The sequence below is a fragment of the Triticum aestivum genome, chromosome 7D (assembly GCF_018294505.1).
Source record: "Triticum aestivum cultivar Chinese Spring chromosome 7D, IWGSC CS RefSeq v2.1, whole genome shotgun sequence".
NCBI lineage: Eukaryota > Viridiplantae > Streptophyta > Magnoliopsida > Poales > Poaceae > Triticum > Triticum aestivum.
In genome coordinates this window covers 584294716-584318211 of record NC_057814.1, presented here as the reverse complement: position 1 = coordinate 584318211, position 23496 = coordinate 584294716, and the positions used below count along the sequence as shown (strand labels likewise).

The 23496-nt window shown below is 48.4% G+C and overlaps 1 protein-coding gene across 1 annotated transcript; it reads right to left on the bottom strand.

The window, feature by feature from the left end:
* Positions 1-11473: 11473 nt before the first annotated feature.
* Positions 11474-13373, bottom strand: LOC123167016 (protein ABERRANT PANICLE ORGANIZATION 1-like). Its single transcript, XM_044584852.1, has 2 exons — positions 12569-13373; positions 11474-12403 (listed from the first exon to the last, which is right to left on the bottom strand). The coding sequence occupies exons 1-2, from the start codon at positions 13285-13287 to the stop codon at positions 11800-11802; spliced, it is 1323 nt and encodes a 440-aa protein (XP_044440787.1). The 5' UTR covers positions 13288-13373; the 3' UTR covers positions 11474-11799.
* Positions 13374-23496: the final 10123 nt, after the last annotated feature.

Below are 23496 nucleotides of genomic sequence, written 5' to 3'. Positions count from 1 at the left end.
TCTCTCTCTCACCGTTGGTCACTGATCCGGCCGCATCCCGTCCGCCGGGGGAAAGGGAGTGCGGTGGCCTCTCTCTCTCTCACCGTTGGTCACTGATCCGGCCGCATCCCATCCGCCGGGGGAAAGGGGGTGCGGTGGCCTCTCTCTCTCTCTAACCGTTGGTCATTGATCCGGCCGCATCCCGTCCGCCGGGGGAAAGGGAGGAAGTGCATCGTTTCTCCGTTTGACGGCGCCGAGGCAGCACGTCCCGATCTGCGGTACACGCCGTTCTCTCTGACCAAGCTCCGGCGCGTCACGGCCTACGCCACCTGCTCGCAGATTCCGCCCGCCGCCGCTCACCTAGTTACATCCCGACGACCTCCAGGTATCCCCTCCGGCCTTGCTCCACTGCCCGTCTTCCCACGTCGCTGCATGTGGATCTTCCATAGTTCTTTGCCCAAAACGTAGCTCGTCCGGCGTACTTTCCATATTGCATTCTCGTCCTCACACCGTTTTAGACAAACACAACCGTATTGTTATCTTCCCTTAGGACAAGGAAGATGCTTCTTTTTTGTCGTCGCATGTGTCATCAACTGTTATTGGCCAGTAATTGTTTCCTTTCTACTCGTTGCTATTGCGACCTTTTGGTGAACTGCACAAATCACTTTTTTCTTAAGAGTGTTTTGTGCTGTTGTACTAAAATGTCACACGGGCAACGTCTCTACATTTCAGTGCGACTGCACAAAGGGAGATTGATTTTGCTCTATCCTCCTCATCCAACTCCGAGCCTAATCTTCTCCAACTAGTTAGTCTTAAGAGAGACTGCAAAGGTGACCGGCTTCTATTTGTGTGTTTATTGTTTCATCAGCAGTCCTCTATTATCGTAATCACACTTAATATCTTTGGAACAGGGACGCTCAGCTCTATTTTAGTGGAACTGCACAAAATGATCGGAATGTTGCATGCTCCAGACAGCTACTTTTTTTCCAACATGCCTTGTTGATTTAGACAGAGCTGGGGGGACGTTGCTGCCAATGAAAGCATGGATATATTTAAATTAACACCTTCTCACAACTCTGTCTTCAGTTGTGATGTAATTATTAGCTCTGATCTGCTAATAATTGACATGCATTAGCAAGGAAGTTAGTTTTTTATTGTTTCCGAAAGAGCATCGATGGCAAAACACGTGAAACAAAAGCTGAAAGCTCACACCATTGTACAATTTCATGTCACTGGAAAATTATTTGTATAGTACGTCAATTATGTAAACAAATGATGGAAGCTTGATAGCATTGCCAGAAGCCTCTTCATCATCCGGGTTCATGTGCCATGCACAAAATTATACTCCTTCGTTCCTAAATATTTGTCTTTTTACAAATTTCAAACGGGCATATTTTAGAGTGTAGATTCACTCATTTTGCTTCGTATGTGTACTCCCTCCGTTCCTAAATATTTTATTCGTCTTTCTAGAGATTTCAACAAGTGACTACATACGGAGCAAAATGAGTGAATCTACCCTCTAAAATATGTCTATATACATCCGTATGTGCCAGTCCATTTGAAATCTCTAAAAAGACAAATATTTGAGTAGTCACTCGTTGAAATCTCTAGAAAGACAAATACTCTGGAGTATATTTAAGAACCGAGGGGGTAGTGCACAACCGCATGGGAGACTCAGCCCGGTCGTTGCGCCGCATTAATAGTGAGTAATGAGCAGTCAAATCGTAAGCCCCACCTTTCCCACTGTAAGTTGCTCTGAAGAAGCAACCATCAATACGCTCTTCTTTGAATCCGCTCATACTACTCCATCCGTCACTGTTTATACAGCGCGCTTCAGAAAAAAGAAAAAAATCTGTGGGACCAAGGCGACTAGCGATCGGCCAGAAAAATAGCATTGGTAGTTATAGCACGGCGTCTATTACTAGAGGGAATAATGTGTACACACATGCATGCAGTGCTTCCACCCCGGGTACACACATGCATGCACTTACTCCACTCCGTAGTAGTACAGTACATGGAGAGAAAATTATGGACTTGATTGCGGTTACCACACCCTAATTAATTGAGCATTAAACCAAACGCGTCTAAAGTCTCTCCGGTGGTGGAAATGCATTGAGAGAAATGCATCATAATGAAGCGCGCCCTGTAAACTGTGACGGAGGGAGGAGTAGTATGAAGGTGCAAAACCAAGTACGCGTATGGCCAGTCGGTCAACGCACCTCCTCTTGGCATATCACTGACATGTGGGACAGGAGTGTGAGCAAACCGATCTCAATTGACGGCAAAGAGCCAACCCGCCGTTCCTTGAGAGAGACGAGGAGCGAGAACACACAGACGGGCTCGCACGGAGGCCAAGATATATCCGAGCATGGTTGGTTGATCGATATCACTCATTACATGTTGGGCTGCCATTTTCCGCCCTTCTCCGGAATAAACGTGTACTTTATCAAAGATAAAAAAATGAGTACTGACGCTCCACCATGCGGTTCTAGTAGTAGTACTACTCATACTACTGCGCTTGGCTCTTCGCCTCTTCGTGAAGTCGAACAATGATGGTACTCCGCATGTTGGGTACTACAGTGTATGCCTCTAACAATCTGACACCGAATGGACTGATGCATGTCCACCGAGGGTAGGTTGCATTAGTCAAAAGGCGTAAGCGAGCTTCACCTTGTCCTGCAAGCTTCTCCTCGTTCTGCGAGTTGACGGGACACACCAAAAAGTAGTGCTAGTCCATACTCCCTCCTTTCCGGTTAATATGGCTTACAGACCTCGGGCCCTCGGTTTCATTACGCCTGTATTTTACGTGTTGTTTCCGTGACGAGTAAATTACACTTGTATGTTAATACAGGTTTCAAATAAACCAGAGCTCCCAAGCGCGGCCTTACCGTTTCATGTCGTCTCAGTTTCTCGAAGGTGCTCATAGGTGTCCGATGATCCTGGCTTCCTGAATGAGCAGCGGACGCTGTATCAGACCATCCGTAGGGCCCGAGAGGCCCTCTCCGTTGTCCTTCGAGTTGTTGCGCTCGCCGTGGCGCCGAGCATTCTTAACATCGTCAACGAACATGAGGATTCAGGAGATGACTTTATTTTGACTGGATTACACTAGGGACCCACTAGGGTCATAGCCGTACGTACGCAAGTGCCTCCTTATTATGTACAATTATATATTTTTTGCTTTCTCCTGGTTTCCTGACATCACGGTCCCACACCATTGTCAACCTATGTACTCAATATAAACGAGAGAATTGCACAAGGTGCGGCCGACAGCTGGGACCAAGCAGCTCGAGCAGTATTTGTGTTTTTGAGGCGTGAGCACTGCAAAGTTTTTCTTGGCGATGATTTCGTTGTTGTTCAGAGGAGAGCAGGGTATTAACTGGGCGGGCTATGGTCCGTCTAGCCCAGGCCAGATATCCAGCCCAGATACTAATTTTTTCAAGATGAAAATGGCTAGCCCAGCTATACGTCTTTTTGAGGAATACCCAGGCAAGGTCAACTTGTTATTCTCCGTCCCGCTGGGCTGCAAATCTTTCCTAGGAGGGATGCATTAGGCTTAACAGGAAAATGAGCTTTAAAAAATAATAAATGGATGTAATTATAAAAACTAGGCAGTAACTATAAAAAATGCACCAAACACGAAATTAGTTTATAAAATATTATTTATGGATTTTGAAAATCTTAAATTTTCATTGTTGTGCGCGCAATGTTTCGTTGGATTTTTACGTAATACAAATTTATATTTAATGTGAATAGAAATTTCGGGATAAAAATATTTCGGATCCCATCAAAATGTGGGAAATTTTATTGAATTCTGTCTTAAACGGTTGGTTGAAATTATTAATCGTTGTCCTATCTAGAAAATGGGCTGTACTTTTAACAAACTGTAAATGGGCTGTTGTAAATTCCATTAGAATTCAAAAATGGGCTGTACATTTTTACAAAACGCAAATGGGCTATAAGAGCCTAATTGGTTTGGTGCCAATAATTGGCATGCCAATTGTTGGCAAGTCTAAAAATTTGGCCCTCAATTGCTTGACTACCAATTGGTTCTTGTCCACCTCTCAAAAAGTTGTCAATTTTTGGCAATTTTTGGTTTTGCCAAATATTGGCAATGCCAAACTTTGGCAGCGAACCAATTAGCCTCTAAGTTCTCTGCCACACACTTGTGGGCCTACTAAGTGACGCGTCCTCTAAAAAAATAAGTTGACGCGTATGCAAGGCTTTGTCAACTTATTATAGTCAACACACGGTTCTAGCAGCAGTAGCCGTTGGATGTGTATCCAACAGATGTCGTGCTTCTTCTTCAATCTCGGATATTCTTAGCTTCGGCCGCCCAAAAAATGATTTCTCCCCCTGACATCTGGGGCGCACCGTTTCGGAGGCTGACCTGTGGGCCTACTAAGTTAGAGCGTACCAAGGGCTTTGTCAACTTAGTCAATATAAACGATTCTAGCTTCATTGACCGTACGATGTCCATCCAACGGCCGTAGTGCTTCTTCGACCTCTGGTCTTTTTGGTCCAGCCGCCCAAAGCAGCGCCGGTCGTGCCGCCTGCTCCTGCCTCCCGTGGCCGGCTGTGCTGCCGCGGAGGCCTCACCGCCCCCATACTACTCCCACCGCTGGCCAGGCCATCCCTCCACTCACCCACACCCCCTGTTATTCTACGGCGACGACAGTCTCATACCGCAACCGAACCAGTGAACCCTCGTACTCCTCTCTGCGCGGGCTTCCACTACTGCGTCTTCCCCGGCTCCGCGTCGTCCCCTTCCTAGGCCTCGCCGTCGTCCACCGCCCTGGTTCTCTCGGCGCGGCGTGGTCAACGTGGTCAATGACCGACTTCCATCGGAAGAGTACTGTACGTGGAGAGGCTGACAGCTGGGTCCACGGCGGCCGCAAGGAAGTGCCTCCTTATTACGCGCAAAATAATTATTCCTCCACCTGACAGCGGGGACCCACCGGACGGGCCACCAGTATTTTGCGAAAAAAATCGTTTCCCCCTGACTGCTGGGACCCACCGGACGGGCCACCGTATTTCGTGAAAAAAATGTTCCCCCCGCTGTCAGCTCGGACCCACCGGAAGTGCCTCCTTATTACGCACAAAAAAATGAATACTCCACCGGCTAGCTGGGACCCACCTTGGTGGGAGGCTGACTTGTGGGCCTACTAAGTTGACGGAGACGAAGGGATTTGTCAACTTAGTCAATATGAACGATTCTAACTCCAGTGACCGTACGATGTCCATCCAACGGCCGTAGCGCTTCTTCAACCTCTGGTCTTCTTGCTCCAGCCGCCCAAAGCAGCGCCGGTCGTGCCGCATGCTCCTGCCTCCCGTGGCCGGCTGTGCTGCCGTAGAGGCCTCACCGCCCCCTACTATTACCACCACTGGCCAGGCCCTGCGGCGACGGCAGCCTCACACCGCAGCCGAACCAGTGAACCCTCGTACTCCTCTCCGCGCGGGCTTCCACTGCCGCGTCTTCCCCGGCTCCGCGACGTCCCCTTCCTAGGCCTCGCCATCATCCACCGCCGTGGTGCTCTCCGCGTGGCGTGGTCAACGTGGTCAAGGAACGACTTCCATCGGAAGAGTACTGTACATGGAGAGGCTGACAGCTGGGTCCACGGCCACAGCCCAGTTTTTTTGCGATTTGCCAAGTAAGTCGCTTTGTCAGGCCTGTTGGGCTGCAAATCTTTCAAGGCGAGGAGAGCTTTCATTCGGCTGGCCTAGAAAATGGCCCATCAGTAATGAGAAATGGGCCGTACATTTTTAAAACACATCAAACCGGCAATTAGTTTCAAATATCTTTTTTTCATTTCAAGATTTTAAATTACATTAATTTTTATGCGTGGAGAATTTGTTGGATTTTATATTGATATACATTTATTTTTAAAATCAGTTTGAATGTGAGTCAAAATTTCGGGATTAAAAACAGTTCGGACCGCACCGAAATATGCAAAATTTCGTATAATTTTTTAACCGTGGCCACAATATGGGCTGTAATGCTAACAAAAAGAATATGGGCTCCAAAAAAACCTTAAGAATTAGCAAATGGGCTGTAAATTATTAGAAATAATGGCAGATGGGCTGTATGCTGTTTTCCACAGATTTGAGGCTTTCCTAAAAAAAAAGGTTGACGCACAAGCACTGACTGTTGGATGTCCATCCAACGGCCGTCCTGCTTCTTCAATCTCTGCTCTTCCTGTTCCAGCCGCTCAAACAAGCGCCGGCAGGACTGCCTGCTCCCTCCTCCCCGCGGCCGGCTGTGCTGCCGCGCAGGCCTCACCGCCCCACCGTACTCCCATCGCTGGCCTAGCCATCCCTCTACTCACCCACACCTGCTGTTATTCTTCAGCGACGGCAGACGAACCAGTAAACCCTCGTACAGTCTCCCTTCCACGTGGGAAACAACTGCCGAGTCTTCCCTGCCTCCGTCTCGTCCCTTTCCTAGGCCTCGCCGTCGTCCACCGCCGTGGTGCTCTCGGCGCGTCGTGGTCAATGTGGTCAACGACCGACTTCCATCGGAAGAGTACTGTGTGTGGAGACGCTGACAGCTGGGTCCACGGCCGCAGCAAGGAAGTGCCTCCTTATTACGCGCAAAATAATTATTCCTCCACCTGACAGCGGGGACCCACCGGACAGGCCACCGTATTTCGCGAAAAAAACGTTTCCCCCCTGTCTGCTGGGACCCACCAGCTACACCTTCGCACGCAAGGAAGTGCGTCCGGGCAAAAAAAAACAAAACGATTCGCCCCCCTGACTGCTGGGACCCACCAGCTACATCTTCGCACGCAAGGAAGTGCCTGACAGCCGGGACCCACCTGGTCGAAGCGTACGTAGCGTTGTCATTCTGATCGCGAACGTGTACATACATATATACTGGTGGATGTAGAGGCGCGCACGTGTCGTAGTAGAGACGTGCACGTAGCATGTACACGTACGTACAACGGCCAGGGTGCAAGAAAGAAAATACGGCCACGTATGTGTACATACGGGCGGGGTCTCGAACGCCTACTCGCGCATACGTACGGCGAGGGCTCGTTGACATGGCTGGGTCGGAACGGAGAAACAACGTCGTCATTGTGTTCATGGGGAGGCAACGGAATGCGTCGTGTTCATGGGGAGGCAACGGAATGCGTCGTGTTCATCGGGAGGCAACGGAACGCGTGGGAGCCAACCGGCTGGGTCGGAACGGAATGCGTGGTCGTGTTCATCGGGAGGGCTTGGACGGAACAGGCGATGGAAACGAGGCCTGGCGTACCGCACAACGTAGGAAACGGACCTCCTACGTTCGGAACGGGGTCCTGTTGATCGGGAGGGGTGTGGCGTACCGCAAAACGGAGGAAACGAACCTCCTACGGTCGAAACGGGGGTCCTGTTGATCGGGAGGGGTGTGGCGTACCGCAAAACGGACGAAACGGACCTCCTACGGTCGAAACGGGGGTCCTGTTGATCGGGAGGGGTGTGGCGTACCGCAAAACGGATGAAACGGACCTCCTACGGTCGAAACGGGGGTCCTGTTCATCGGGAGGGGTGTGGCGTACCGCAAAACGGGACTCCACGGGATACTGTTCATCTCCACCGTCGACCTCCTCCAGCCTCCACGGGCTCCTGTTCATCCAGCCTCCACCGTGCCCTACTCCACCGGCTACTGTTCAATCACCCCTCCACGGGCACCCCTCCACCGTCTACTGTTCATCCAGCCCTCCACACCACGGGGTCCTGTTCAACCACCCCCTCACGGGCACCCCTCCACCGTCTACTGTTCATCTAGCCCTCCACACCACGGGGTCCTGTTCAACCACCCCTCCACGGGCACCCCTCGACCGTCTACTGTTCATCCAGCCCTCCACCACACCACGGGGTCTTGTTCATTCAGAGGCAACGCCACCGCTCACTGTTCATCCAACCCCCCCCCCCCCCCCCCCCCGCGCGCGCAACGCTCACTGTTCTTCCCGGAGGCAGCATCGATCGGCTTCAGTTAGCAGCAGTAGCGAAGGAATCGCTCGATCGGGTTCAGTTAACAGCCATCGATCGATCGCTCGGGTTCAGTAACGCGTAGCCTGCAGTGCAATCGCTCGGGTTCAGTTAGAGCCCAACGCCTCACTCGGGTTCAGTTAGAACCAACGCCTCGCACACACGCGCGTACGTGTACGAGAGAAACGCGCATCACTCGGCCCCCGACCTCCCACCGTAACCGGGAACTCCCCAAAATTTTCCTCGCCCTCGCTTCTACCACGGTTTTTCCGTCATGGACGGCCCAAAGAATGTCATGCAGCTGCGTCTCCGGCCCGCCCAGGACGAAAAGCCCATTTTCTGTCATGATTTTTTGTCATAGAAGTAGGAGCCCACCACATCTATGATGATACTGGGTTTTGTCACAATTATCGTCACAGAAGTGTCATATGTATGACAGAAAAAATTCATTCGGCTCAAAATGTCACGGATGTGTCTTTTTTTGTAGTGAAGGTGGTGGGCGAGCCGGCGCGGCGTGATGGCAGGGCGGCCGGTGCCGGTTCCGTCAAATCTGGTGCCTGGAGTCGCCTGCTGTGGGAAGCGAGGGCCGGTGTCCTCTGTCGTGGCGGCAACGACGTCAGTGTGGTGGAGGCAGCGGTGTGGTGGCGGTCCTTGTGCTCTTGTCGCATCAGGGCAACAATCTTCATGATCGGTCCTCCTCGATCTGGCCGTCGACATGTTCCGGAACTACTGCTGGAGATCTTGCCCAAGGATATCTGGATTGGAGTATCTGGTCGTGCGCATCCATGTCAGCCTGCGTGGCTCCAGGAGGGCGCGATGCCAAGCTATGTTGTTTGTTGACACGATTGGACATGTCGGCATCTTGTTTTCCATGGCACACATAGCGGTAGAGAAAGTCTTGATGGCTAAGATCGGAGGATCAATAAGCCAGAGGGGGCCTTGAGGGCAATGGAGTCAGCCAGGTGTTTGATAACTTTTCGTAGCAGCAGTGTAAGTGGGGCCGGCAACATAGGAGGATTTCATTTTTGGTGTTGGTCCTCGGGTGCCGAGTTATAACTTTCAGGGTGAAAACCTAAGGTCTGGCCTTCATTGATTTTTCCTGACAATTGCCTTGTTGAAGGTATTGCTTTGAGAACTCGGTCTTTCTCCAGGGTGAAGAACTATGATCTTGGATCAGGCGACAATGGCACTTGTGCACTTTTTTTAAGGCGTCACTTTTGGAGACTTTTTATGTTTTTTGGTTGTTTTCCTTGGTGGTGGTTTGTGTGCTGCTGCTGAGAGGAGTTGATCACCGTGGCGAGGCCATTTTTTCCCTTCCCTTTTTATTTTCTTTTCGGGCTGTGTGCGTCCTGGATATGTTTGTGACTTGTTGTTGGTGCATAGACTAGATGTAATTGGTATATTCGTGATATTAATATATTTATTTTTCAAAAAGAAAATATAATAACTCTGTTAGAGGGCCTTTTAGCTCCAATTCATTCGAAGTCAGAAGCCAGGATTTGTCACAAAACCAGCTATAAAACCATGTTCTATACTAGTGGAAGGAGGTAAATTAATTAATTAATTAAAGGTCCATTTCTTTATATACTTGTTATATTTTGCTATCCGACACATGAGCGTGTAGTCAATCATCCGATCTGCTCTTAAGTCCTGTCACCATGCATTGCAGTATTAGCAGAGAATATATGCCCGAGTGACCAAAGTTCATCACTTTGCGCACACGCAGATACCTGTCCATCCACACATATTTTCTCTTTAGAAAAATAGCAAGTCTAGCTAGGGCTAGGGTTTTTGTCTTGGCGTGGCAGGTGAGGCTGTACTAGCGCATTGAATTTCTTGGCCAAGGCAGAGAGAAAGATGAGGTGAGAATCCGGCAGCACCCAACCACGAGAGCTTTCTCCGTGGGCGTTGCAGGCCGATCCGGTACCTTGGTGTACTGCACTGAACTCATGTGCATTCCCCATATAAGATTCCTCCGTTCTACTGTACATTGCCAAATATAGTTCCACTGTACATGCACATCCTCCTCCAACCACTTGTAATTTTTTGCAGAGATACATCTTTGATTAATTAAAAAGGGATAGGAAGAAAAATCGTAACAGAAACACATTTTTTAAGTTGCAAATAAACTGAAAAATCACATGCCTTTATTTTTTGCAAAAAATATGCTCATTTGTGTGGTACTCACAAGGAGTGCAGATTTATAGACCCACATATTATTTGTGTGTGTAGCCCATAAATTAACATATTCTTCGTAAAAATTTACAGGCACCTATTGAAATAATATATGTGTTTGTCCAAGGAGCCTAGGTTTGTTTTCCGATGTTAATTTATCATAGATGGACCCAAATGTACATAGTTGATGTCCTAGGTTTTTTATTAGTAGAAAATTTGTTGCGTTACCAACATATAGATTTCTGGATGTTCCTTGTCAATTTAGATGCCCTTTGTCCTTTTTTTTCTTCTACACATTTTTTTGAAGAATAATTCGTTGCACATTACAAGAGAGAGGGGAATAACTCAAAATCACGAGTTCTTTTTCTTATTATGAATTAACTCAAATGTTTTCCTAGAATATAAGAAATATGAGACCATAAATAGAGAGAAATTAGAGTTCTAACATTGGTAGCGCTTGCAAGCTTATTGCTAGTCACTCTCTATAATTATACTTTATAATAGTACATTTTATTGCTTGAAGGAAAATACACAAGAATGGGATTTCATGTCCGTTGGAAGTTTACATGGAACAATTTTTGGGAAGATATTTTACATGAAATTGCAGAACAGGATTATACAGAAGTGTTATTTTGATGCAGCAGATGGATATTGGTTAGCTACGAGATCGAGAAAAATGTTTCCTAAATCAACTAAAACATGAGATCTGAGAAAATATGAAGGATTCTCCTAAAATATGTAGTCAATGGACGAATTATGTAGAAATTTAAAAACCAATCCTACATTTATTAAAAGAATCCAGTATAAAATTTCCACATAGTACTTCAATACCATTGGTCTCCTAGTAAAATCATATATCTTCCAATAAGATAATGTAATCCAGGATTATACAGAGGTGTTATTTCGATGCTGCAGCTGGATTTTGGTTAGCTAGGAGATCGAGAAAAATGTTTTCTAAATCAACTAAAACATGGTATCTGAGCAAATATGAAGTCAATGGACGAATTATGTAGGAAATTAAAAACCAAACCTACATTTTAAAAAAGAATCCAGTATAAAACTTCCACATAGTACTTCAATACCATTGATCTCCTAGTAAAATCGTATATCTTCCAAATAGATCATGTAATCTTTTATATATACATTTTGCTTTATTAGTATTCGGTGGAGGTTTGCATTTCCAACAATTGGTGGTATAAGGTTGCCAAATTTTGGCTAAAGATTGGTTGCATACCAATTTTTGTTGCCAATCTCACAAAAAGTTGTCAAATGTTGGCAAATTTTTATTTTGCCAAATATCTGAAGTAGATTCAACAATAAAGCAAGCTAGAACTCTGCTTGTCATGAGCAATCACACACTTTTTTATATGCCTCCATGTGATCATGAAACGACATAAGTTACTTCACTTCAGAACACATGTTTCACTTTCATCAGATCCCATGCTAAGAACAGAACAACAAATATACTACCCATTCAAAACCTGTCTAGTAAATTAAACAATATGCATACATACTTGCATAGCAATTCTCAACAACAAATTATTAAATACCACACTTACTACTACTAAATTCAAGCCTGAAATGTCTCATGAATACTAGTACTAAAGATAGCATATTTGATTCATTAGAAATTAAGAGCAGGGTGTAGCAACTAGTGCAATTAAGCAGTCACACAATCTAACCATGCATCCCATGCAAAGCCACCGGCGTCGTGGCGTCCAGGAGGCCGATGGCCGGCGTCGCCAGGCGTGGCTCGTACGCGAGGACCCGGAAGCCCGCGCCTCCGCCGTTGGCCACTGCGGCCATGCCGTGCCCGACGTATGGGCAAGGTGGCGCCCACCGCCACTCGTCGCGGCGCGAGTCGAACACGAGCACGGTCGTCGGCACCGGCACGGTTGCCGGCCCGCCGCGGGGCGCGAGCACGACGAAGTCGCCGTGAGCGGCGCACTCGAACCCTCGCCCGCCCTCCGCGGCCGCGAACTGCGTGTGCACGTCCTGCGGCATCCGCCCCACCTCGCTCCACGCGCCGCCACCGCCGCCGGAGGCTCCTCTGCCGCGCAGTGTCCAGACGCGCACGCTCCTCGGCACGCTGAGACGGCTCTTCTCCACGGACGCGACGAGCCCCACCCTTGCGGTGCCCGAGCCCTCTCTGCCGCCGCCGAGCTCCACCAGCGCCGGCGACCGCAGGAACCGCCTCATCGGCGGCTGCACCTTGCTCCAGACGTTCGCCGCCACGTCGAACACGAGAACCGCGAACGGCGACGAGCTCATGCAGTAGAACCTTCAAAGGACACAGATCAGCCGCCCATAATCAGAAATTTGCACGTCCCATTTATAATGATGTACAACAACCCGATCCATTCTTGGATCGTATGGAGAAATAAATATGTACAAGAACCCCTTTCCATTTATGCGGATGTGCGAGGGACAGAGAGAGTGAGAGTACCTTCCGGAGGCGAAGGCCATGCCGGCGCGAGGGTCGAGGGAGGACAGGCGTGGCAGGAGGGAGCTGGGGACCCAGAAGCCGGAGGACGGGACGGAGGCGGCGTCGGCGACGAAGGTGTCGACGGAGATGTTCTTGACGGCGAAAGGGGACACGAGGTCGTCGCCAGCCACGACGGCGATGATGGACGTCGAGCCCGCGGCCAGGCCGACGGTGGGGGAGAGGCGCTGCGTGGGGCCGAGCGGCAGCGCGGCGAGGAGGCGCGTGATTGGGTTGGCGAGGAGCAGCGTCTTGTGCCCGGACGCGTCGGAGAGGAACGCCAGCAGGCCAGCGGAAGCGGCAGCCGGCGAGAACCCCGCGGCCGGGCCCGGGATCGGGAGCGGGAGGAGGAACCAGGACGGTCCCTGCGGCTGGGAGGTGGGGTCGAGGAGGAGGAGGTGGCCGGCGGAGGGGACGGCGAAGGCGAAGAAGGGGAGGTGCGGGGAGTGCAGGAGGTGAGAGTGGAGGAACGGGGAGGAGAAGAGGAGGTGGTAGAAGCGGCGGCAGACGGCGCGGGCGCGGAGGAAGGACGGCGTCGGGAGGCACGCCAGCACGCGGTCCAGCAGCGGCTGCGGCAGCCGGCGCCACACGCGCGGGTCCATCTCCACCTCCGCCGCCGCTGGAGAGGGGCGGCGGCCAGGCCCAGACGGCAGCGACAGGTGGTGGTGAGGCAGTAGGTTCATCGTGAGCGGAGAGCTGGAGAGTGGCAGGGAGCTGGCCCGGAAGTGCGTGTGGTGGGAGGGAGAGTGAGCTGAGCTGAGCTGCAGGAGTGAAGTGGGCACAAGAAATACTCCACTTGCACTGAGGAGCCTAGCTTAGCTAATAGGTTGAGTTAATGAACCATGTACATTGGTCACCTCTATTGTCCTAAAAACATTGATCTCTTCTCCATTTGATCTTGATGGAGAAAAACTTATAAGGGCTTCTTTTATTTAAAGGATTCTCAAAGGAATTTTTGAGTATTCTAATCCTTAAGAACTTTTCTTACGTGGGTTGTTTGACTCGTAAGATTGTAAATCATAGGAATTTTTTCATAAGATTCATTTGCACTAGATTTCATTGAAAAATTTCCATCCACTCAAACCTCTTTGAAAGAATCCTACATTTTTTTCTATGCAAAATCAAACACTCATACAATCCTGTTGGATTCAAGATGACATGCCACTCTAATCCCATGTTTTCCCTATTTCCGCGTTTTGGAAATCCTACGACCTAAATGTTGTCATTTAGGAGTGCTAGGTTTGTGCGTTTTGTCAATTCTAAGTTGCCTTAGGGTTTTCCTTTCTGCGTCTGCTATTCCTGATGGAGAGAGGCAGCGGTGCTTCGTGGCCGAAACGGTGGCCGAGCACGAGATAGGGTTGCGACCTCCGCGGCGAGGGGTTTGTACATGATCTATCTGCACTAGTGCAGAACCAGGCTACAACACCGGTTCATAAGGCCCTTTAGTGCCGGTTCTGTAACCGGCACTAAAGGGTGGGGACTAAAGGTCCCCCCCTTTAGTACCAGTTCTGCACGAATCGTCGCTAAAGGGCCACCACGTGGCACGAGCCAGCGCCGGGGGAGGGGAGCCCTTTAGGACCGGTTGGTAACACCAACCGGTACTAAAGGATTTTTTTTTTGAAATAAAGAAAAAACAGCTCACCTACTGGGCCGGCACGGCCTGCATACAACTAGAAACCCAACCTCTAGTTGGGCCAGGATGCAGGCCCGTACGGCCCAGTAGGCCCCACAAGGCAGAAGACTTGCAATAGGCCCACAAAGGCCTGCTTAGAGAGGAGCTCGACACGGTAGCCGCGGCGGGGCTTATAAACCGGTGCGAGCTCCTCTCAACTAGCGAGGTGGGACTAAACATTGTGCACGGCGGGTGGCAGCGCACCCCTTTAGTACCGGTTGGTGGCACGAACCCGTACTAAGGGGGGGGGGGGTCTTTAGTACCGGCTGGAGCCACCAACCCGTACTAAAGGCCACCGCCTCTTTAGTACCGGTTCGTGGCACGAACCGGTACTAAAGGTTCGCCACGAACCGGTACTAATGAGCGCCGCCCTCCTAGCCGTTGGAACCGGCACTAATGGTCACATTAGTGCCGGCTCAAATACAAACCGGGACTAATGACCTGAACATTAGACCCTTTTTCTACTAGTGCTGGAGGCGAGACAGGAAGAACCATGAGCATCGAGTAGTTGAAGATGAAGGACAATAGTCATATTTTAGTTCGAAAAAGGTTACAAAGCAACCAACCAATACAACGAACGATAGGTGCTGGGGCAGCAGCACAGTCACGCTCAAAAGAAATGACAGAAAAAATACAAAAGGAACAAATGCCGACAATGGCGGATCGACAAAAACGAAGAAGCCTCGTGACCACTGCGCCCACCGGAGATCTCCCACCAAACTCCTAAACTCCGAAGCGCCAGTACCAATGAACACCTCCAAGAAGGGACGTGACGATCACAACGTTTCTGCAAAGGGTTTCCTCCGGTACGTGAGGAGGAGAAAGGAAGGGTAGCCCCCGACGCCCTCGAGGAAGTTCCGGCGGCACCCTCAAGCGCCACCGCGTCGGTGTCGTCCAGGCTGATAGGGATTTCTCCCGATCCCAACCTTCACCTCGGGCGCTCCGGAGCTCGCCAGCAAACCGACCACCACCCTGCGCCAACATGTTATTGAAGCTTCCCACGTTGTCTCACCACGACACCATGAAGTAGGGCCTGGACAACGAAGAAGAGGAGCCGGGACTCGGAGCAGCAGCACCGTCAGCACACGGGAGAGCCCAACCTCTACCGTCACCGACGGGATCCGACCGGACACAACAACAGGAGCATACCAAGTGGCAGCGCCCCCACCGCGCTAGCCGCCGGCCCCCGCCGCCAGGACGCCTGACCGCCGCCCGCCAAGCTGCGCCTGCCATCGGCCCCTGCCCTGGGAAGGGCGTCACGCAGGGGGAAAGGAAGACCCGCCGCCGCCGAAACCACCCGGCCAGTTCTGGGGGCACCCTCTGGCGACGGCAGGGGAGAGAGGATGAAGGGGCGAGGGGAGGAGACGGGGGAGCCGCCCGGCCGCCGTCCGGGGAGGTGGCGCGAGGCGGAGTCGGGAGGAGGAGAGGAGGAGTTGGGCGAGGTGGTGGGGATCGTCATATTTTAGTCAACAACCGAGGAAATGTGGATCTTTCGCAACATCTACTTCGTTGGTTTCTCTCTAGGGCGCTGGTCTGGCGAGACCGTGGCCTTGATGACTTCCCTTTCTTGTCAACAATGACAGGCTGGCTCCGGGGATGGAGAGGTAACAATGGCCTTTAGCCCGTTCAGGACGAAGAAGATGATCTCTCCCCCAAGGATTTCGATATATTTTCTTTACTTTTAGGAATGACTCTATTGTTGGCCCTTTCCCAACGTTCCGGGCTCCATGGCTAGTGCAAGACGAGACATATCACGTTTCTTGGTTTCCTTGGGCCCAAAGGACCAACAAGTCATTTATTTGGAGGACAGGTGCATTGGATCCTTATATTGTGAATAGTGCCAAAATGCTATTTTAAAGTTAAAAAAAAATGAAAACGGATCAACATGTTTATATGCATGTATATTTCACATGTGCAAATTTTAATGCTGAAATAAGTAACCATGTAAGTTACACAGAAATGACAAAGTCATGATTTTGAAAAGATGAATAGTGCATGTATTATTCACTATTTGGAAATAACCATTTTGTTATTTTTGTATAGCTCACATGTTTACGTATTTCATCTTCAAATTTTACACGTGTAATATACATCCATATGAACACGCGAAATTCTTTTCGATTTTTTTTGAAACGTCAAATGTGTCTTTTTAAGTATTTAAAATAAGGTCCTTCAATACACCTAGGCTGCAAAAATCCACTCTCCACCTTACTTTGCATCATTGCTCCTTTCAGGTATTAAGAGAGAGCACATGCTGGTTCCTTGCATCTTAAAAGAATGGACCACCTATCCCTTAGTCATCTGAAAATAAAAATTACCTCCGTCGACTTTCTTCACTGTTAGATCAAAATCCAACATTCCACGTTGCATCTTCTTCCTCCAGTTGTTACTATTCATCTTCCTCCTCCATATGCATGCACGTTTGTCTCTCCCTCCCTACGTACCACCGGTCGATCCGGCAGCCTACGTACGCCACTCGTGGCCGGCAGTGCTCGCCCCTGTCTTCGGCCTTGGTGGAATTGACCGACACGAGCAAAAATTTCAGGTAAATGATAATTATCAAAACACGTAAAATAGAGCTTGAGGAGTTAAACCCCACCTAGCCCTTCACAAAACAGTTAACGCCTCAAAATTTTGAGAAGTTGCCTCTTGAACTTAACGCCTAAAAATGCGAGCAGCCTCTCCGCTCCTGCGTCCCTGCCCATTAATGGCCACGCCGCTGCATATTGTCGCCTCCCAAGCTCCTGCAACAATCGTTACCTTTGGCTGCCGTCGTACACGAGGTGTTCAACAAAATGACCAGAATAATTTTCATTATGATGTTTCTACAATGATGATGTGGAAATATATTTTGAATGGATGTTCCAAGCAAAAGAATGTGTAAATTATCCAAAAATAAGGATTGTGGAGTTAAATTTTAGGGAATGGCCCACATTTTTTACTCGTCAAATTTGAGGAGTTTTTTTTTTGAGACATCAAATTTGAGGAGTTTTTTTTGAGACATCAAATTTGAGGAGTTAGTTACGGAGAAACACTGGAGAAATTTCCCTAGGATCTGGCCATTCGCTCTAACCTAGAGCCATGCATGCATCTCGTTGCTTGGTGGGGTGAAGGAATTTTGTTGCTTCCGTGGAGGACAACCACACTAGTACTTTGGACAGTACAGTGCAGTGCAGGAGTAGTGGCTACGGCTGTGGCTAAACCTAGCTAGCCAGGGCACTTCCTAGCTGCTGAACTCTAGCTCCAACGAATTGACATGCATGAAGTAGCCAACTCGAAGCTTATCACAGGGCCATCAGCCTTTCTCTTCCAAAAGGCTGTCACTGAGATACTGAGATGGAGAGAGAGAGAGAGAGAAAGAGAGAGAGAGACCTGCATGCATGCCTGCCCATACATCGTCACCCCCATCGCCGAGCACCAACCGGTTTGCCTGTTACCATTTGCGCTCTATTGTCGCTGTCCCTCCCGTCTTCTCCCGGCATTTTCGTGTTACTCCATTTCCATTTTTGCACAGTGATTCTCCCTTTCTAAAATACCCCCAAGTCCTAACATCACACGTCTCTGTCTGCCCACGGTTCAATCTGCTCGCGAGGCTGACACGATAGCAAGCTAATCGATGGGTACTTGTCAAGCTGTCGTGTAAGAGTAAAAGATGAGTAACAAGGACGCAATGCTCAAGCTAATGCCAGTAACCAACCTGCAGCACCATCCATGCATGTATAGTCGATTTTCTCCTACACCTCACATTCAAAGTATGTTGATTTGTGATTACCTTGGACTGCCACATCTAATCTTAGACAAATTTGACCATCTCAAGAGAATATTTGGTTTAAGCCTTATCTTAGGCGAGATATTTTTTTCCGCACTAGGGCCTCACGTCGTCGCATACGCTTAAAAAGTGTGCCAAAATTCTCTTAGGCCTGTCAAGTTGTGGCTTTCATTTTATTGAACTAACCTTAGACAAGTTTCACCAAAAAATGTGATAAGATATGACATATTAAGGCTTAGAACCAAACGGATTTGCAGGTATTTTTAGAAACACCTAAACATTACCGCTTACAAACTAAAAAGAATGGTTGAGTTCAACATATTAGTCGTGTGAGAGGAAGGCCAAACGAGAACAAATTAGCCCGCTCGCCCTCTCAATCATAACAATAACTTGAGTCGATTAGTCAATTAAAACATAATTTAACAAAGGGGGCTCACATTTCACTGAGGCTGCTCATGGAGTCCTAGTACAGTAGCATCATGTATAGAATACTATGTTATCTTCATAGTGCATCGTATCATAAGTTCGTATTTTAGATTAACCTCATTTATTGTTATACAAGACACGTACTAGTACAACATTTATTAGGATGCGGTATCATGATATGATACTAACATATTCTTTTTTCTTAATTAATATTATGCCACATCATTAATATGCTTAGTTGGTATTGCATAAGACCATATGATACTACCTATGATACCTTCACTATGAGGTCTGACTACAACAACGACTTGCTCGTAGTAACAATATCACATGACCGAGTCGATTAATTAATCAACTAAAGCAAAATATGACAATAGGGCCCACATGTCGTTGACTACATTTCTAAATAACTGTGTGGGTCATTTTCAGCTCGAACTGATAGGTGAGCTCGAGCAGAGCCAGTTTACAAAGTTCTGAAAAAAATGATTGTTATCTTAATTGTTTTGCCAAAATTGAACAAAGTTTCAAGACAAATGGGCAAAAAATCTACCGGTACAATCTATATTCCATAAGTTCTGTAAATTTCGAGCACAACTTTTCCTGTCGGTTTCGTGCAAATAAAAAACTTTTCCAGTCATTTGAAAGTCTGGAGATTGTATGTACTTTTCGATCAACTTTGAAGTCAAAGTCCATTTTTCAAAAATTTGAACGGTTCGGGTAATTCAACATACCTACGTTGAATATTTTGAGTAAGTTTGTGCACATTGTTGTCTAGCAAATTGAAGTTTAAACTTCAAATTTGGCCAAAGAGTAGAAACCACCCCCCCCCCCCCCAAAAAATCAAATTGTACATCAAAAAATACTCATACTTTTTTTAGAGTACTCGGTAGGGTATATTACGTTACTAAAAAAATCTGATTTTTGTTTACAGGTAAGTAATATATTTTCGAAAGTTTGCATTTTGATTTATTAAATTTAAAATAGTAGAGGAAAACATCAAGGACTTACTGTGTCGAGCTCAGCTATCGGTTGAAGCCAAAAAATGAGCATACCACTGTTGTAGCCAATGACATGTGTGATCCGTCTTTGTGATTTTGTATCACTCCCTCCGTTTCTAAATATAAGCCTTTTTTAGAGATTTCAATACAAACTACATATGGATGTATATAGGCATATTTTAGAGTGTAAATTCACTCATTTTGATTTGTATGTAGTCCCTATTGAAATCTCTAAAAAGGCTTATATTTAGATACGAAGGGAGTAGTTGACTAGTGGACTCAACTATGAGTTCTCTCAGAAATAAAAGACTCGACTAAGAGCATCTCTGGTAGATTCCCTATACTATGTTGCCCAAACGTATCCTTTATACCAAGGCAATATTTTAGAGAATTAATTTTTTTTCTTCATCTAGCAGATGTCCTAAACATAATGGTTTGACCCCCACATAGAAGGCTCTCTTCATCTTTTCACGCGGTCAATGATGACTTCACGCCACTAGATGATGTCTATGAGCTAGCTAGAGCCTAGGATAGATGATTTGTAAAAGTAAAATTTTGAAGGCTCACCGAGCGCATGCTAAGAAGAAGTCGAGAAAGTAGGCAAAATTCGTCCTCCGTGAGCCATGGGTTGGACTCTTCTTCCGAATGGCTCGTCTTCCTTCTCCTGACGGCATGATGGTGTTGCATGAAACACAACGAATCATTGAAATTGGAGCCGGCAGCCGACTGCCATGTTTCTATGTAAATAAAAAAAAATTACATGATGTTTCTCCTCAGTAGGAGTTTGTCCGCTCGTGCTACTGTTCTCCTTGTGGCCGGTGGCGACAGAGAGGTGCGCCGTTGGGCCAGGGACGCCGGGGAGAAGCGCCTCCATGGACGAAGACGGTGGGGAAGACAAAAAATGAAGAAGAAAAATTGTCAGTATCTTTTTGGAATCCCACCAGAGACAATGGGGGGAAGGAGGCAGGGCTGAGGGGAGGCGCCATGGTTAGCGGGGTAGGCCAGAGGCAAGGCCGGTGAGCGGTGGCGGCTGCCATCTCCCTACTTTTCCTTGAGAGTTGACCTCCTTGAAGTAAATATAGGCTAGGGTGGTATTTTAAGGGATGCAAACTTATAATTGTAAAGAGTTACTCCCTCCATCCCAAAATGCAAGGCCATTATTTACACTATCAACAGATGTTTAGGGTTTATGCTAGCTAGAGGTTAGTTTTCTATGTGGGAAAATTTGCCCTCAAATACAGCTTTGGGGAATCTGCTAAATAGGCTCTCCAAGAGTTTTCTTTATTACTACTTAACCTTAGAATATATGATATCACTTGAAAACTGCTATTAGGGCATCTCTAATGCTATCCCCTAAAATGAACATTGTATTGGTCTGCGGGCTGGTTCGGACCAGCCCACGAACACGGGTGCGGAAGTTGGCCATCCAACCGCATTTCCTAAACCTCCGTTCAGGTCCAGCCATTTTCATTTCAAATGCATAGCAATATTAGAGCAAGTTAAAGTGTGGCTTTCATAGCGTCCATCACAGTAAAAAAGAGGCAGATGTCATAGTTTTTACATGCGCCTGATCATAGAAGTATCAGTCCAACAGTCCATGCAGGAAAATGGATTTTTTGCCCTGCCGGATTGGCTACCTGGGCCTCCACGCTCACTATGCCGCCGCCTCTTCATCACCACCCGGCTCCTTCTCAGCCGCCTCTAACTCGACCGACAAGCGCTTCAACATCTTTTCAGGGACGTCGCACACGTTCATCGCCGCATCCTCATCCAGCGCATGCATCCTCATGGTCAATATCGTTGTATCCTCCAAAGAGGCCGCAAACTTAAATATTCTCTCTTCGAGCTTGAGCTTCTTCTTAGTCGCCGCTATCATGATGCTAAATCTCCCGGCATTCTTTTCCTCCTTCACATCGCGGTAGAGCTCAAAATTCTTGTGCTCATGGAACCAAAAACCAAGGTGCAGACCGGTTCAAATGTGCGGGACCCGCCTTGGTTTTGGGAGGGCCGGGGGTGTCGGAGTGCTTCATGGCGGGTGTCCGGACTCTCGCATATCCACCCTTGCTTTGCTTTCGATTTACGGGATAATGAACTGCCAAACTGGTCCGCGAACAAATGCAAGAAAGAGCTGGATGGCTTGCGGCGTTTGGACAGCTCAGCCGTTACCGGCGGTTTGTTGGTTCGCGTTGGAGATGCCCTCATAGTTTTGCACTAAAACAGACCCAAAAACTTATGATGTCACAGGGCAAGCTACACATATGTTCGATGTCACCACCACTAGTTCTCCGTCAGGCTATATTATAGGAGTAGTAGCTTTTACGACGACGCAATGGCATTGGTTTAGCACCAGAGCTCACGTATTGCCTACCGGCTTTCTACGGAGTACGTAGGGGTCTCGTGGCTCAGCGGAGGTAGGGAGAAGGATGCTTGCACGTACTTCCCTCCCAGGTGGATCATGATATCTTTTGCTTTGTTCCCTTGCGCCCTAGCAGACGTTTTAATACTACTCCTACCCCGTTGCTGCAAGCCAGCAACTTGCATGCATGGGCGCATGCAGGGAGACAGGAAGGAGCGAACCTTTCATTTGGTTTACATGCAAAAGAGGGAGAATCCTGGCACTTGTTTTTGGTCACACATCCCTATGATTCGGGCCTGTGCGTGAAAGGCTAGGCTGCGCGTGCCATCCTTGCGTCTCTTGACCATGCCGTCCCTGCAGGCTACAGCAGTACAGCTCACTATGTACTTCACTGGCTTCGTAGCTGTGGGATCGGACGGGGCTTCGCCGTGGGGGCTGGGTGCACGCGTGATCTATGCATGCACAACGGTAGAACCTTCCGCGTGCCTCGCTACGGGAGAGCTACTCGCCAATGCACCGTCCATGGCAAGCTGCGGCCTGTGGCTGTGGGTGGTGTCGCGAGAGAGCTCCGTCGGTTAGGGTTATCGAATTAGTGCGGCTGTGCGAGGATTTAATCTCGGATCGCCCGCGTCTGTAATCGTCATGAATTATTTTATTTTTTTGGAAAACTTCAGATATAGAAATAAAAAAAATTGCATCTATGTCTGTAGACCAACTAGCGACGATTACAAGCACTGGAGCGAGCCGGAGACGTGCCGCTTTCATTTTGTAGTAAACAGTCGAAAAATCGTCGTGCTAAGGACCTAAATGACCAACTCACAAGAACAACAACGATAGCCGTTGAAGAAAAGCATACATCAGAAGGATCTAACCTGTAGACTGGATCCATGCGGATGCACCAAAGACAAATACCGACCGAATCCCGTGAGATCCGCTAGAGATACACCACCACACGCCCTCCGACAACCCTAGACGCACTGTCGGGACGGGGGCTAGACGGGAAGAAACTAATTTCATCTTTAGGGGGTCACCGCCGCCTTGCTATGGAGCAGGACACACACTCTAAACATGCTCACAAAAATACCTAGAAACAAAACAGGAGCACCCGCGACCCTAAAATAGATAGTGGGGTTGCTTCTTCCTTGTCGCCGGCGGCCTCGCCGTCTCCTTCTTCCTCTCCCTCGTCGCTTCCTTCTTCCTTCCCAAAAACAAAATTCAGTTGACTGACCAAAAAGAAATTCAGTCGACTGACCTTTAGTTATTGTGATAAATAAATAGTCCTGTCTGTATTCATGTGATCTCTCCTCTCCTCTAGGTCTAGCTAGATCGTGTTGTGATCTCTCCTCTCCTCTAGGTCCAGCTAGATTGTGTTTTCGGCGGGCTGTGCTGCGCCATCGGAAGGGTGTGTGCGAGCCGTAGCTTGAGAAGATAAAAACGATGGGAGAAAGATACAATTGGTACGGAGGTAGGTAGGCATGTGAGCTGTGGTAAACAGATACAACCAACGTCGCTCAATCAGCCGGGCGACCGACAGAGCAGACGAGTTTGGCTTCCAACACGGTCACCCCTGATCACACGCCAACCTCTCCGTATCTTCGCGCGGCAACCCGGCGGCCAGGCGGCACGGCAGAGCATCCATCCTGCTCCGCGTTGCCCGCTGTACAACCACGC

Bases quoted from the DNA above. Each gene is read 5' to 3' on its own strand.
- LOC123167016 (XM_044584852.1), bottom strand. From the start codon at position 13,287: ATGAACCTACTGCCTCACCACCACCTGTCGCTGCCGTCTGGGCCTGGC. The intron at 12,404-12,568 runs GTACTCTCACTC...TGTCCTTTGAAG, and splicing joins ATGGCCTTCGCCTCCGGAAG to GTTCTACTGCATGAGCTCGT.